The 14,051-nt window shown below is 43.5% G+C and overlaps 1 protein-coding gene across 20 annotated transcripts in view; it reads right to left on the reverse strand.

The window, feature by feature from the left end:
• kmt2d (lysine (K)-specific methyltransferase 2D) overlaps window positions 1-14,051 on the reverse strand; it is a 250,592-nt gene that overhangs the window by 165,711 nt on the left and 70,830 nt on the right. For all 20 annotated transcript variants that reach the window (XM_068024872.1, XM_068024871.1, XM_068024870.1 and 17 more), the window contains 5 exons: window positions 12,677-12,828; window positions 11,262-11,369; window positions 5,180-6,288; window positions 2,289-2,402; window positions 875-982 (listed from right to left, as the gene is read on the reverse strand). In XM_068024872.1, coding sequence (XP_067880973.1) covers window positions 875-982; window positions 2,289-2,402; window positions 5,180-6,288; window positions 11,262-11,369; window positions 12,677-12,828 — 1,591 coding nt within the window. The remainder of the gene's footprint in view (window positions 1-874; window positions 983-2,288; window positions 2,403-5,179; window positions 6,289-11,261; window positions 11,370-12,676; window positions 12,829-14,051) is intronic.

Below are 14,051 nucleotides of genomic sequence, written 5' to 3' on the forward strand. Positions count from 1 at the left end.
TATATAAACACCAGATGCTTAACCTGCATTGGAATTTTACCATTAGAATAAAAAAAGGAAAGACCTTATTCCTTGTCCGTTGTCAGCACAGTCACCAAGAACTGTGTGCAAGTCGATGTCGGCAGCCACCAAATTCTTCAGGTATCTGAATCAACAATTAGCACAGGCACCACTTGCTTTTTTGAATCAATATCTTAAGAGATTCCCTTGAACAACACAAGGTCATAATACTCCTTGGGAGAACCCACTACTATAATGATGTTAATTAGCCCATTATTCAAGATTTAGAGTTGAAGCTAAAGTGTGGCAAATCGAAGAGACTTAGCAGTTGGCAGGAAAAAAGACAAAAGCGCAAGGGGAGAGACAACTGTGTAACAGCCCCGACAAACAAATTTTTCTGCAGCACCTGTGGAAGAGCCTGCCACTCTAGAATTGGCCTTTATAGCCACTCCAGGCGCTGCTCCACACACCACTGACCACCTCCAGGCGCTTACCCATTGTCTCTCAAGATAAGGAGGCCAAAGAAGAGTTGAATACACAAGAACCCTAGGAAAGTCCATCAACAACACAACCTGAAGCCTCAACCAGTTTGCTGAAACTAAATCATCAGCTACGTGGACCATAAATCAGGTACTGAACATCCAGATGACAACTTACCCTGTTAAGTCAAGAACCCAGAATCAATGAAAAAATTAAAATCAACTGCATTTTAGATGGTTTATTCAAAACTAAGTCCAACTCCCAAGTAAATTCTTGTGCATAATCTAAAGTGTGTATAACAGGAGTGCCGATAATCAGGGGTCTATTGCATCTTCAGCTCACGTTAATCAACTTATAACCATTTAATAATCATCCTAGGAATGAGAAATCCTACCTGCAAGAGAATAAATTTGTCTTCAGTGGAGAAGAGAACCACTGTGTTGTGCATTGTATCATCGTCGTCATCATCATCTTTACTTGGCGATGTATCCACCCCTGTAGCCTGAGACATGAAAAAGACAGTTCAGCACAAGAATGAATAGACATTCAAATCAGTTTTTTTTAAAAATGATTTCCAGTTATACTCCTGGAATTTTTTTCAGGCGATGAATTGGTTTGAGAAAAATACAATTTCTCTTGAATTTGACAGGGAAAAAATTCTCATGGTTTTCTCGATAAAGATCAGGTCCAGAGGTGTGTGCACACCACGTCTGTGACATCAGCATGCACAATGCATGCTATCACAAAAATGATACATGCACATCATCGACTTGATTTCCAGCGGGAAAAGAAATTAAATGCAATTTGAATTTTTTTTTTAAAAAGAGGACCTGAATCATCTTTAGGTACTGCTGTGAGGACAATGCTCGTTATACTACAGGAAACCTCAGTTTATCATTGCTAATCTGATATGGAGAAAGCAAAGCATTGCACTGACACAATTAATCCTCTGAAGACTGACTTCATCAATCAATGGCTAGCTTGGATGACACACCAAGGCATCACTTACTGAAGGGAAGATCACAACCATCCCCTAACACATATTTTCCAACAACTTTTTGATTGTTCTACCATCATCGTGGTAGGTAAGTGGCTGGAGCCACAATAAACATATGCCCCGTCCTAAGTCTAAGTGAGAGTTTAATGGTAGGTCTCAAAACTGATGCCTGTGACCCTTATAAGTAATTGTAGATAATTTATCTTTACTGCACCTTTTTAAAAAAACCCTTTGCTTGCTTTGAGTTTTAGCAATGTTCAAAAAAAACTTATCCAGTTTTTACCTACATTAATTTCCTCTTTTTGTAAAATAAAATTTAAAGAAAAAATAAAACCCAGGTTTTCAAAATAGGCAATACAAACTGGCTTTAATGAGTCTTAATTATTAAGATGAAATGATGATTGATATCCACTGAACACATCTGACTAAGTTATAATCCACCTTTTACCCATTTTCAATTCCTTTCACTTTATGCAACATACCCCAATTTGAAGAATGGACTTCTCACTTCTGCTCATGCTGCTCGACCATAACTACTGTTTATTAAACAGATAAAAGTGAAGATTGACTGGGCCTCAGATTTTCCCAGTATGCCTATGGAGAAGTACCTCACTCTCCCAATGGCCCAAATAAGATTTTAAAAAACACATAGGGAAAAATGTGGTCACAAACTTGCATCATGTACTTTTGTAGCACAAATGCGCCATACTAAGCCCTCCTGATTTGGGAAAATTACAAAAACATCCATAAGTGACTAATTGTTTCCCAAAATAATCCCTCTGCACTGTTACCCAAAACATTTAATTCTTACCCCCAGAGACTCCAAGATTCCAGATACAGACTTCAAACGTGATCGCCCTCGCCCTCGCCCAACATGTCCACCACCACGAGGTCGCTTTTTACCTGGAAAACTGTTGCAACGGCCCTGTTGAAGCAAAATAATTTATAATAACCAAAATGTTTTAAACTTCACTGGGGGGAAAAAAAAGAGTTTTTTTTTTTAAGTTAGATTACCTATCTTTGAGTGCAATATTGAGTACATTGGATAGTGTCATCCAAACTCAGAGGGAGGGATCTCCCTCCCTCAAAATAGCCTTAGACTACATGATCTCTCCCCTGCGCTGTCATTCTGGCCTTGGCATCCAGAAAATCCATAGCTGACAGCAGCAGCAACTGTTGTTCACTTAATATTGCCCGTCATGCTTTGATGACAGTGCAGGAAAGTGCACACAATAGTCAAATTAATTTGAAGACAGACTTGCATTTATATAGCATATAAATAAGTCTCTTAAGTACATATCAAAGCACTTCACATATGACTATGAAGCGCACATGCTTATATAGGAAAGCAGAACATGAATTTTGAACAGAGACAAATCGTACAAGCAGCAACAAGATGAATGACTAGTGACTCATCCAACACTGGATGTCTGACAAGCACTCTGACAGAGACAGTGGAGGGTTTGAGAGATGGCGTTAGAGAGGTAGACAGAGTTTCACCAGCATACATGTGAAAGATAATCTTATGCCTACAGATGTTGTTGCCAGGAGACAGCATACAGAAGAAGAGCGGGGCCTCCAGAAGTAATAATGCAGAGGCAGGATGAGAAACCATAGGTGGAAATGCTCTGCTTACAATCAAGTATGTTGAGTGGAACCAACGTAGGGCAGCCCCACTGAACTGAACAATGGAGAAGAGGAGGAATAATAGGAATGATAGATGTCAGCCATGGCTCAGTGAGTAGCTTTCTTGTCTCTGAATCAGGTGGTGGATTCAAGACCCACTCCAGGGACTTGAGCATAAATTCCAGACTGACACTCCAGTGCAGTACTGAGGGAGTGCTGCACTATCTTGTGTTGCAGTCTTTCAGATGAGAAGCGTAAAAGATCCCACGACACTTTGTGAAGAGCAAGAGTGTTTTTCCCCAGTGTCCTGGCTAATATTTATCCCTCAACCACCACACAAAAAAATCTGGTCGTTATCACACTGCTGTTTGTGGAATCTTGCTGTTCACAATTTGGCTACAGTGTTTCCTACCTCAACAGCAACTACACTTCTAAAAGTCCTTCATTGGCTGTAAAATGCTTTGAGACATCCTGAGGTCATGAAAGGTGCAATACAAATTCAAGTCTGTCTTTCTACAACACACTACACAGTCATAGGTGGATGTCATTCCGGACTACGATTAGGGCCATTTTGGCATTGTGGCAGAGATGGAAAGTTGATTGGACAGATTCAAACATGAAGCTGCAGGAAAGACAGGCACAGATTTGGGAGGCAATTTATTCAGGCAGAGGAAAGGGAGGTTGGAGATGGAGCAGTAGTTTTTAAAGAGTTGAGGGTGGGTTTTTTGATGAGGGGCGGTAATAATCATTTTGAAAGGGAGAGGGATACATTTATAGTCAGCTAGCATGTTATATTCTGGAAAATCAGCTGGTGAAGAATAGTACTGGAGCCAACCTTTACTCAGTCTTACATTTATTTACATAGTTAAACATTACAAGCATACACCTCCTAACTCATCCACACCATAGTTTCAATAAATGTCTCTATGTGCTCAAGTGAAACCTCAGTTAATACTGTCCACCTGCATACAATTAACAGACAATTAACAGCATGAGGGGTGCAAAAAGGGAAGTTGGCTGGTCAGCGGTTTAGTGGAAATGGTATCAAGGGAGTAAGAAGTGGGTTTCGTGAACAAGGGGAGTTTAGAGGGGGTATGAGGTGAGAGAAGAGAAACTGGAGAAAGACACAGATTCAGGGATAGAGCAGGGGATGCACAAACTCAAAGGTTACTGACAACAGAGAAGTAGGATTATTAAACAGAGAGGACTGTAAAATATTTCAGGGTGACAGACAGGTTAGTAGAATGGGTGACAGGTGGTAAATGTCATTTAATGACATAATAGAGAGGAAAATTAATAGACCTAGAGGTCAAATACATAATTCCCTAACGGTTCAAATGTACGTAGACCTAGCCATAAAAAGGTCAACAGCATTTTGCCTTTTTAAAAAAAAAAACAGGGCCATAAAGTAGGCATATAAAAGTATTGATGAATTGCACAAAACACTGGTTAGGCCACAGTTAGCAAGTAGTCTGCTCAGGTTTGGGCATACCATTATGGAAAGGGCATTAAAGCCACAGAGAGCTTACAGCAAAATTATGCCAAGGATGGGAAACTATAAATACGAGGAGAAACTTGGGATACTAGCCCGATTTGCACTATAGTAGAAAAGGCCAAGAGATTTAGCCTGGAAGCTTTTAAAATTCCAAGAGTTTTGATGGGGGCATGGGGAAAGATGATTTCCGTTCATTAAGTGATGAGAGGACAATTTAGAATTGTCTGAAACCTTTGGATCCTTTAAGGGAAAATGGAATAATTATTTGAAGCAGAAGGAGAGAACAAGGCAGCGGGATTAGTTTTGGATTGATCTAGCAAAGAGACAACAGGCTGAATGGCTTTCTTTTTGTACTGTAAACTTCATGGCTTGCACAGCCACTTGTTCCCAGCCCATGTTGTTCGCCATCTACAATTGGCTTCAACATCCCTGAGCTACGGAAGGGAGAAAAAAGTATGCATACGTGCGTGCTCTCCTGCACACAACGTTAGTCACATCCATTCACAATCGTTTCACAAAATGGACCACCTTGCCCCCATTTTAACCACCACCTAAAAACAAAAACACCCTTCCTCCCTCACCTGTTTGACTCGAGGCCGACCTGGCGAAAATCGCCTCTTCATGATAGCAGGCTTGCCAGATTCACCTTTCATCATACCAGGGTCAGCTGGCAGGGAATCTTCAGTTTCTGTTAGCCGCAGGTCTGAATTTGACTTGTCAGCCTCTTCTTCCACCCTCGGAGAAACATCATCTGCTGCTGTCATACAAACATCCATGGAAGCCAAGCCTGCATCACGATCCAAAGTAACTGAAAAATCTGGTTCTAAGCAGGTGCTGTTCGAGTCAGTTTGACTTTGATTTGACATTTCCTCCACAATCTCAGATTTAATGAACATGCTACAGACAGTGTCTGTGCTCACAATATCCTGCACCTCCATTTGAGCATCTTGCTCAATCTTTAGCTTATTTACTGCAGGTATAACCTCCATAGGGGTCACAATATCATTTGTTTCCATCTCAACAGGATTATTCCTGGTTCCCATCCCATCTGAGACTACATCAGAAACTTCACCTCTCTCCATGAAGCCACAAGTAGAGTCAGCAGGAATATCACAGAGTTCAGTTTTGTCTGTTTGGATTTTGTCAGTCTCCTGCTTGATCAAAAGAGAGGAGGCAGAGTCTAACTGTGCTTCAGTAGAATTACTGGCAGAGTCCATCAGGTCAGGGTCTGAGACAAGATGATTGGCTTTGGTCTCCACTGCATTGGAACTAGTGAGACTAACCCCAGTCTCTGTAGGAACACTAGTCTCTACCTGGTCTAAAACAGATACTGAGCTCTCCATTTTCATTTCCTTCTCCTGTATAAAATTTTCTGGGTGGTCTGTCATGTCCAAACTAAAATGTTCCGGTAATTTTCTTTCTGCAGAGAAAGACTCCACTGAACTTTTAATGCTCTCAGAGTGTGGAGTGCCTGCCCCAATTTCAGAAGTCTGATGAACCTCTGCATTTTGAGAAGAATGGAATCCCTCGTCGGGTTTCTCATGTTCAAATTCTTTCACTGCAGTTAAGTCTTGAACTCCATCTTCCTCAGAAGAATCATGAGATTGAGATTCCACCTGCTCTGTGGTGCCAACTTCCGATGTTTGTTTTTGAATTTCTGTTTCCATGTTACTGCTGGTATCAATGGAATCTATCAAAACAAAATAAAAATTACCACTCCACCAGTAGCTCTCTACCACCTACCTAGAACACCAATTTTGTTAATCCTCTATTTCTTTCATAGAATATTTGGGAAAATTAGCAATGGCAAATTTCTCAAGACAAATATCACAAATTAAGATTGAGGAATAAAAGGAGACAAAAGTTATTGAAATCATTGGAGACTGAGAACATATTGTAATATAGTTAAATTTTTTAGTTTGATGTAGAAATAACTGGCCTCAGGGGTTAAATTACAAGCATGCAAGGTTTTTTTTTGATTCATTCATGGGATGTGGGCATCGCTGGCTAGGCCAGCATTTATTGCCCATCCCTAATTGCCCTCGAGAAGGTGGTGGTGAGCTGCCTTCTTGAACTGTGGTGTAGGTACACCCACAGTGCTGTTAGGAGGGGAGTTCCAGGATTTTGACCCAGCGATAGTGAAGGAACGGCGATACAGTTCCAAGTCAGGATGGCGTGAGACTTGGAGGGGAACTTGCAGGTGGTGGTGCTCCCAAGCATTTGCTGCCATTGTCCTTCTAGTTGGTAGAGGTTGTGGGTTTGGAAGTTGCTGTCTAAGGAGCCTTGGTGCATTGCTGCAGTGCATCTTGTAGATGGTACACACCGCTGCCACTGTGCGTCGGTGGTGGAGGGAGTGAATGTTTGTGAATGGGGTGCCAATCAAGCTGGCTGCTTTTTCCTGGATGGTGTTGAGCTTCTTGAGTGTTGTTGGAGCTTCACCCATCCAGGCAAGCGGAGAGTATTCCATCACACTCCTGACTTGTGCCTTGTAGATGGTGGACAGGCTTTGGGGAGTAAGGAGGTGAGTTACTCGCCGCAGGATCCCCAGCCTCTGACCTGCTCTTGTCGCCACGGTATTTACATGGCTACTCCAGTTCAGTTTCTGGTCAACGGTAACACCTAGGATGTTGATAGTGGGGGATTCAGCGATTGTAATGCCATTGAATGTCAGGGGGAGATGGTTAGATTCTCTCTTGTTGGAGATGGCCATTGCCTGGCACTTAAGTGGCAAGTAACATTTACGCCACACATCAGACGAAACCTGGATATTGTCCAGGTCTTGCTGAATTTCTACACTGACTGCTTCAGTATCTGAGGAGTCGCGTATGGTGCTGAGCATTGTGCAATCATGAGCGAACATCCCCACTTTTGACCTTATGATTGAAGGAAGGTCATTGATGAAGCATCTGAAGATGGCTGGGTCTAGGACACTACCCTGAGGAACTCCTGCAGTGATGTCCTGGAGCTCAGATGATTGACCTCCAACAACCACAACCATCTTCCTCTGCGCTAGGTATGACTCCAGCCAGCGGAGGGTTTTCCCCCTGATTCCCATTGACCTCAGTTTTGCTAGGGCTCCTTGATGCCATACTCGGTCAAATGGTGCCTTGATGTCAAGGGCAGTCACTCTCACCTCACCTCTTGAGTTCAGCTCTTTTGTCCACGTTTGAACCAAGGCTGTAATGAGGTCAGGAGCTGAGTGGCCCTGGCAGAACCCAAACTGAGCGTCACTGAGCAGGTCATTGTTAAGCAAGTGCCGCTTGATAGCACGGTCGAAGACACCTTCCATCACTTTACTGATGATTGAGAGTAGACTGATGGGGCGGTAATTGGCCGGGTTGGACTTGTCCTGTTTTGTGTGCACAGGACATAGCTGGGCCATTGTAAAGGACATTTCACAATATTCGAAGGCTTCAATTGCAATGCACCCTCCTGGCACTTCAGTGAAGGTACAGTTGTGAATTCTAAACAACTCTTGGTTAGCTTTCATGGTTTTTAAAAAGTAAAATTTCTCTGCTTGCCTCATTCACGTCAGCTTCTGTGGCAGAGGATCGTTGGTTCAAGCCCCACACCAGAATTTGAGCTGATGCTCCAATGCAGCATAAAGGGGAATGCTGCATTGTCAGAGATACAATGAAATGGATAAAGTTTAAATTGAGGCCCCTTCTACATTTCAAGTGAATGTTAAAGATCCCATGGCCCTATTCAAAGAGCAGCAAAGCATTCTCGCGATGCCCTGGTCAACATTTCCCACTCAAATCAAGATCACCAAAAAACATAGGCCATTCCTTTCATTCCTTTTAATAAGGCATTGCTAGCAGAATGGCTGCTGTATTCAGCTTCATAACAGTAACTCCAGAGAGTAGTTCATTGTGAAGTACCTTGAGACAACTGGAGGATTTCCTACTGCATTGCTGGCAGGAAGTCAGAGGAGCAGGTTAGCTGGCTGCAGTAGTCCAGAGGGCCATATAGGAGCAGAGAAAGGCACCAAAATATCACTGAAAAGTGATGGGCTGGGTGGCTAGCAGGGCATGCCAACAGACCAGATTCTCAAGAGCGAGCAGTGTGAGTCCAGATCACCAGATTTGGAGGTCAAAACTGCAAAATATACCTACAACTCCAAACAATGGCAGAGATGGAACTGTGGCAGAATCCACTGCACCATTCAGTGATGGAGCTGTTACAGACAAGGCACAATATAAACACTGGAAATCCTATTAGTGCTATTGGTGTTACATAGAAATGTAACACGCAAGTGTGGACATTTTCAACACTGAACGTCCCATTAAGAAATGTTTACATTGAATTTTTCAGTGCAGCATACACAGAATTTTATTTCCATCCTTAAAGGCCTGCTCAAGTCACAAAAATAACTCGACCCGAACCCGCCAGAACCAAGCCCAACCCGGCCAGAGTCCCTCCATTTCCCCCCCCAACCTCCCCGGAGTCCGGCCCGACCCGACCACCGCAATGTCCCCTTTACTTACCTTCCGACTCCCAATCTTCTGGAAGCTGCAGCATGAGTGTGATGACATCATAGAGATGCTCACATTCTCACTGCGCAGACTCAAGATTTTCCCTGCTTGACATCCCAGACTCGCAGCTCAGGTAAGTTTTTAAACTTTCAACACTTACAGCAAGAATTGCTGTGTGTGTCTGACCTGGACCTGGCCCGGCCTGACCCGAGCCCGAAGGCCGGACCTGGAAGAGCGGCCCGACCCGACCCCGACACATGTCGTCGGGTCCCGTCGGGTAGCAGGCCTTTATCCATCCTTACTTCCTTCAGCAACCTAGGATGCATCCCATCCAGACAGGGCGACTTTACTACTTTGAGTGCTGCCCACCTTTTAAGCACCGTTTCTACAACTACTTTTATCCAATCGCTCTACCTCCTGCTCCTTTTCTGTGATATTGGCAGCATCCTCTTCTTTTGTGAAAACAGATGCAAAGTACTCATTTAGTACCTCATCCATGCCCTCTGTCTCCACAAGATATCCTTTTTGGTCCCTAATCTGCCCATCCTTCATCTATTTATATATTTCTAAAAGACTTTAGTATTCCTTTTATATTACCAACTAATCTTTTCTCATACACTTTCGTTGCCCCTCTTATTTTCTTTTTCCAGTTCTTTTCTGCACTTTCTATATTCTGCTCGATTCTCTACTGTATTATGAACCTGGCATTCATCATAAGCCTCCTTTTTGTGTTTCATTTTAACCTCAATCTAGAAAGCACTCGCTCTTCTTGGGAACAGAAAAATCACATTCAGCGAATACTTGCAGATAAATTTAAAGACAGAGTGTGTCCTGACAACGCAGAGCGTATGCAAAACAATCGCAGACACCATCAGTGCGTCCGAACGTTGCCAACTTGAATCTGTGCGTGCGTGCTCCGACGTCACCACACAATGATGTCTGAACGTTGCCTAACCCCTCAATGGCTGCAATCGTTGACTCCATTACCCCTCAACAGGACCCCGCCTTGCCTGCTCACTGCTTCCCACCCCCCATCCCTTCGGCCGCTCGCTCCCAGCCTCGCTGCTTCCCCACCTCGGCCGCTTGCTCCCGGCCTCTCCGCTTCCCCAACTTGCTTGGCTGCTCGCTCCCCACTCCACCGGACAGCAACCACCCGCTCCCCCGAACAAGCAGAGGGTGGAGCAAGCGGCCAAGGAGAGACGGGGCGGTGCAGGGAGCGAGCCGCCGAGATGGGGGAAGTGGCGAGGCCAGGAGCGAGCGGCTGGTGGTGGGGGGGGAAAAAGAGATGCTGGAAGCGTGCGGCCGAGGCGGGGAGGCGGAAAGGTGAGTAGCGAGTGGCCGAGGGGAGGCAGCGACAAGGCGGGGAGCCAGCAGACTGGTGCAGGAGGAAGCAGCGAAGAGAATCAGTGATGGCGGGAGGGAGCGTGATACTGTTGGGGGTGGGACGGAGGAGGCGATCGCAGCCATTGAGGGGGGTTTGGGTTTAATTTGGTTTTCGTGACAAATTAAGCAGCACCATTTTTATTACTAGCAGCTGCCCGAGACATCAGAGTGATACTTCAGTCGATGGGGCTGGATTTGTGCACGTGCCAGTACTGCGCCTACTAGTGGTTGCGTTGTCAGCAGACACAGCCATTTAAAAATGTGGATATTTAATAAAATGAAGTTAGATATTTTGCTAATTAAGCCCGAACCTATGATTTCTTTCCTACCTAATTTTATTCTCGCTCTTCTTCCTTCCCTCCCACCCACTCATCTCAAACAGCTAACTTCTGCTGGGGTGTGGTTTCCGTGGCATTGGTCACCCTCCAACATTTCACCCAAGTGGTCTGAACAGTGAATATCAGGTGGTTTTCAATTGCAGGGGACGGACATCACAGCCAAGCTAGGCCCCCTCTAAATCACTTATCATCTTGTTCCTTCATTGTCACTGGGTCAATATTCTGCAATTTCATACCCATGAAAGTCCAGTCACAAGGACTGCAGCAGTTCACAAAAAAGGTAGAACAGATATTTTGACCAGCAAAATGTTGAAACTATCTGATTTTTTCTAATGGAAAGCATTCACTCGTACAGATGATTCTATTACAATCAGAAAATTAAAGGATATCAAAAATTAATAGGTGATTGAAAATCCAAGGCGTATCTCAAAACTGATAACAGCCACAGTTTAAAGCACATTTCTCACCCTCCTGCTTGTGAACTGAGTCTCCAGAAACACATTTACTCATCAATTGTTCTTCTGGTTCCAAGTCCTTTCTCTGTCTTTCACTCCATTCAGTTTCTTTTATTTTCTCTGCACAACAGGAAGTAACATCTTTCAGTTTATTTAAATAATTTGATTTTTAAAATTCCCCAAAGGCTTCAGCAGCAGTCACTTTGTGTGTAAATTTAGACACTACTGCAACTCATCAAAGCATGAATTTGCAGTTGCATAATTACTGGTAGATACAAGTTTGATCCCCACATCACTGATTTGCTGATCTCAGCAACACCACTGGAGAGGCCAGGCTGAAAATATTCTTTGGCCTCTGCTGAGTGCCTCATATCTGCTACCTCAGAATGGCCCAAAGAGCAGACTACCATCCACTCTACTGCAATGTGTGTGTAGACCCTGGATGAAGGAATTCTTCCTTCACAATAAAGACACAATCCTCCAATTACTTCCTGCATTTTTTGCCATGCAATAGTAAACTTTAAGTGGTCATGATAAATAACTAGATAACAGTGCACAACAATAACTTTCTCAAAGGAATCACAAAACTTTATTTTGCTGCTTAAACCTTCTATTTTGGAGCCAGAAGTACCAGCAGGCCAAGTGTAAAGCAGATAGGTTATGAATGGCCCAGGTAATTATTTTTGTTAACCTGAAAAAGGACTGCAAAAGAGGAGGCTGCAATGCACAGCAAACAAACAATCAGGGCCAGTAACTGCAAGCAGGACAAAATGCCAGCTAGGTAACTCATACTGTGTCAGAATGCCACCTAGTTTCAGGTGGCCCACATCATGCCTAACAGTTTACATATAAAATTATAAATGTTTATATTCTAAATGTTAACTCAAAAGTGTTACCCAAAATCATGACACAGGAGGACACAGCAAATGCACACCATACTTAAGACTTTATAGGTTAGTTTGTTAAAACAAAAATGAAATTAAGGAAAACGATGTGCTAACCATTTTAGCAATGAAATGCTCTTATTCAAGTGAATAAACATCACAAGTACGGTACAACTGTTAGATTATATCTGCATTCACACAGTAACATGCTAAACGTTGCAGGACCAAATTTTGCCCAAGTGACTGTATGATAGACTAAAAATGTTGTTTGATTATAACTGTCAGCAGTCATTACCAAATTCAGGAGAACGTGGTAATGCATTAAATGTCAAAGTCCCAGCTCATTCAGGTAATGGTGAGATTAGCTGAAGCTAAAATCATTTTATTACAATTATATGTCAGAAGCCTGCAGTGCAACAGATCCAAATGGTCAAATTAAATGTGCATACAATACTTTGTGACTTACCTTGCAAAAAACATTTTCACCACAGCCAGGTCAGTACCAAACACTTCACAGAAACAACCAAATAAATTAACCCATACCTGATTCTGCTGACCCAAGTTTCAATCGTCTCGCATCAACATGCTCAGGGGCCGAAAGGCCTGCGTTTTGCGATGGGTTTTTACACACTGCACACGTGTACTGTTGCCCTGATAAATGGAGAGATGAAGGACCACAGTCTGCATGGATCCACCTGAGAATAAAGAATACAACAAGCCAATGAAAAGTGACAGTTTTCAATACAGAACTTCAAGTGAGATGAAGTAGACAAGTACATTAAATACCAGAAATATTACAATTTACAGCACAAAAGGAGACCATTCTGCCCATCATGACACTACCTACCAAAAAACGAACCACCCAGTCTAATCCCATTTTCCACCACTTGCTCCATAGCCCTGGAGATTACAGGACCTCAGGTGCATATCCAGACACCTTTTAAATGAGTTGAGGATTTCTACCTCCACTCCCCTTTCAGGCAGCGAGTTCCAGACCCCTACCTCCCTTTGGGTGAAAACATTTTTCCTCATCTCCCCTCTAATGTTTCTACCAATCACTTAAACTCTATGCCCCCTAGTCACTGACCTCTCTGCTAAGGAAAATAGGTCCTTCCTATCCACTCTATCCAGGCCCCCCACAACCTTGTATACCTCAATCAAATCTCCCCTCAGCCTCCTCTATTCCAAGGAAAACAACCCCAGCCGATCCAATCTTTCCTCAGAGCTGCAATTTTCCAGTCCTGGCAACACCCTCATAAGTCTCCTCTGTACCCTCTCCAGTGCAATTACATCTTTTCAGTAATGTGGTGACCAGAACTGCACATCGTACTCACGTTGTGGCTTAACTAGTGTTTTATCTTGCTCCGGCATAACCTTCCTGCTCTTGTATTCTATGCCTCGGCTAATAAAGGAACGTATTCCATTGGCCTTCTTAACCACCTTATCAACCTGTCCCACTACCTTCAGGGATCTGTAGACAAGCACTCCAAAGTCCCTCACTTCCTCTGCACCTCTCAGTATCTCCCATTTACTGTGTATTCCTTTACTTTGTTTGACCTCTCCAAATGTATCACCTCACATTTCTCTGGGTTGAATTCCATTTGCCACTTTTCTGCCCACCTGACCAGTCCACTGATATCTTCCTACAGTCTACAGCTTCCCTCCTCACTATCGATCGCACGGCCAATTTTTTGCATTGTCTGCAAACTTCTTGATCATGCCTCCTACAGTTAAGTCCAAATCATTAACGTATACCACAAAAAGCAGGGGCCCTAGTACTGAGCCCTGTGGAACCCGACTGGAAACCGCCTTCTAGCCGCAAAAAACACCCGTCAACCATTACCCTTTGTTTCCTGCCACTGAGCCAATTTTGTATCCAGTTTGCTACAGTCCCCAAGATCCCATGGGCTTTTTATTT

Source organism: Heterodontus francisci, chromosome X, assembly GCF_036365525.1.
Source record: "Heterodontus francisci isolate sHetFra1 chromosome X, sHetFra1.hap1, whole genome shotgun sequence".
Taxonomy (NCBI): Eukaryota; Metazoa; Chordata; class Chondrichthyes; order Heterodontiformes; family Heterodontidae; genus Heterodontus; species Heterodontus francisci.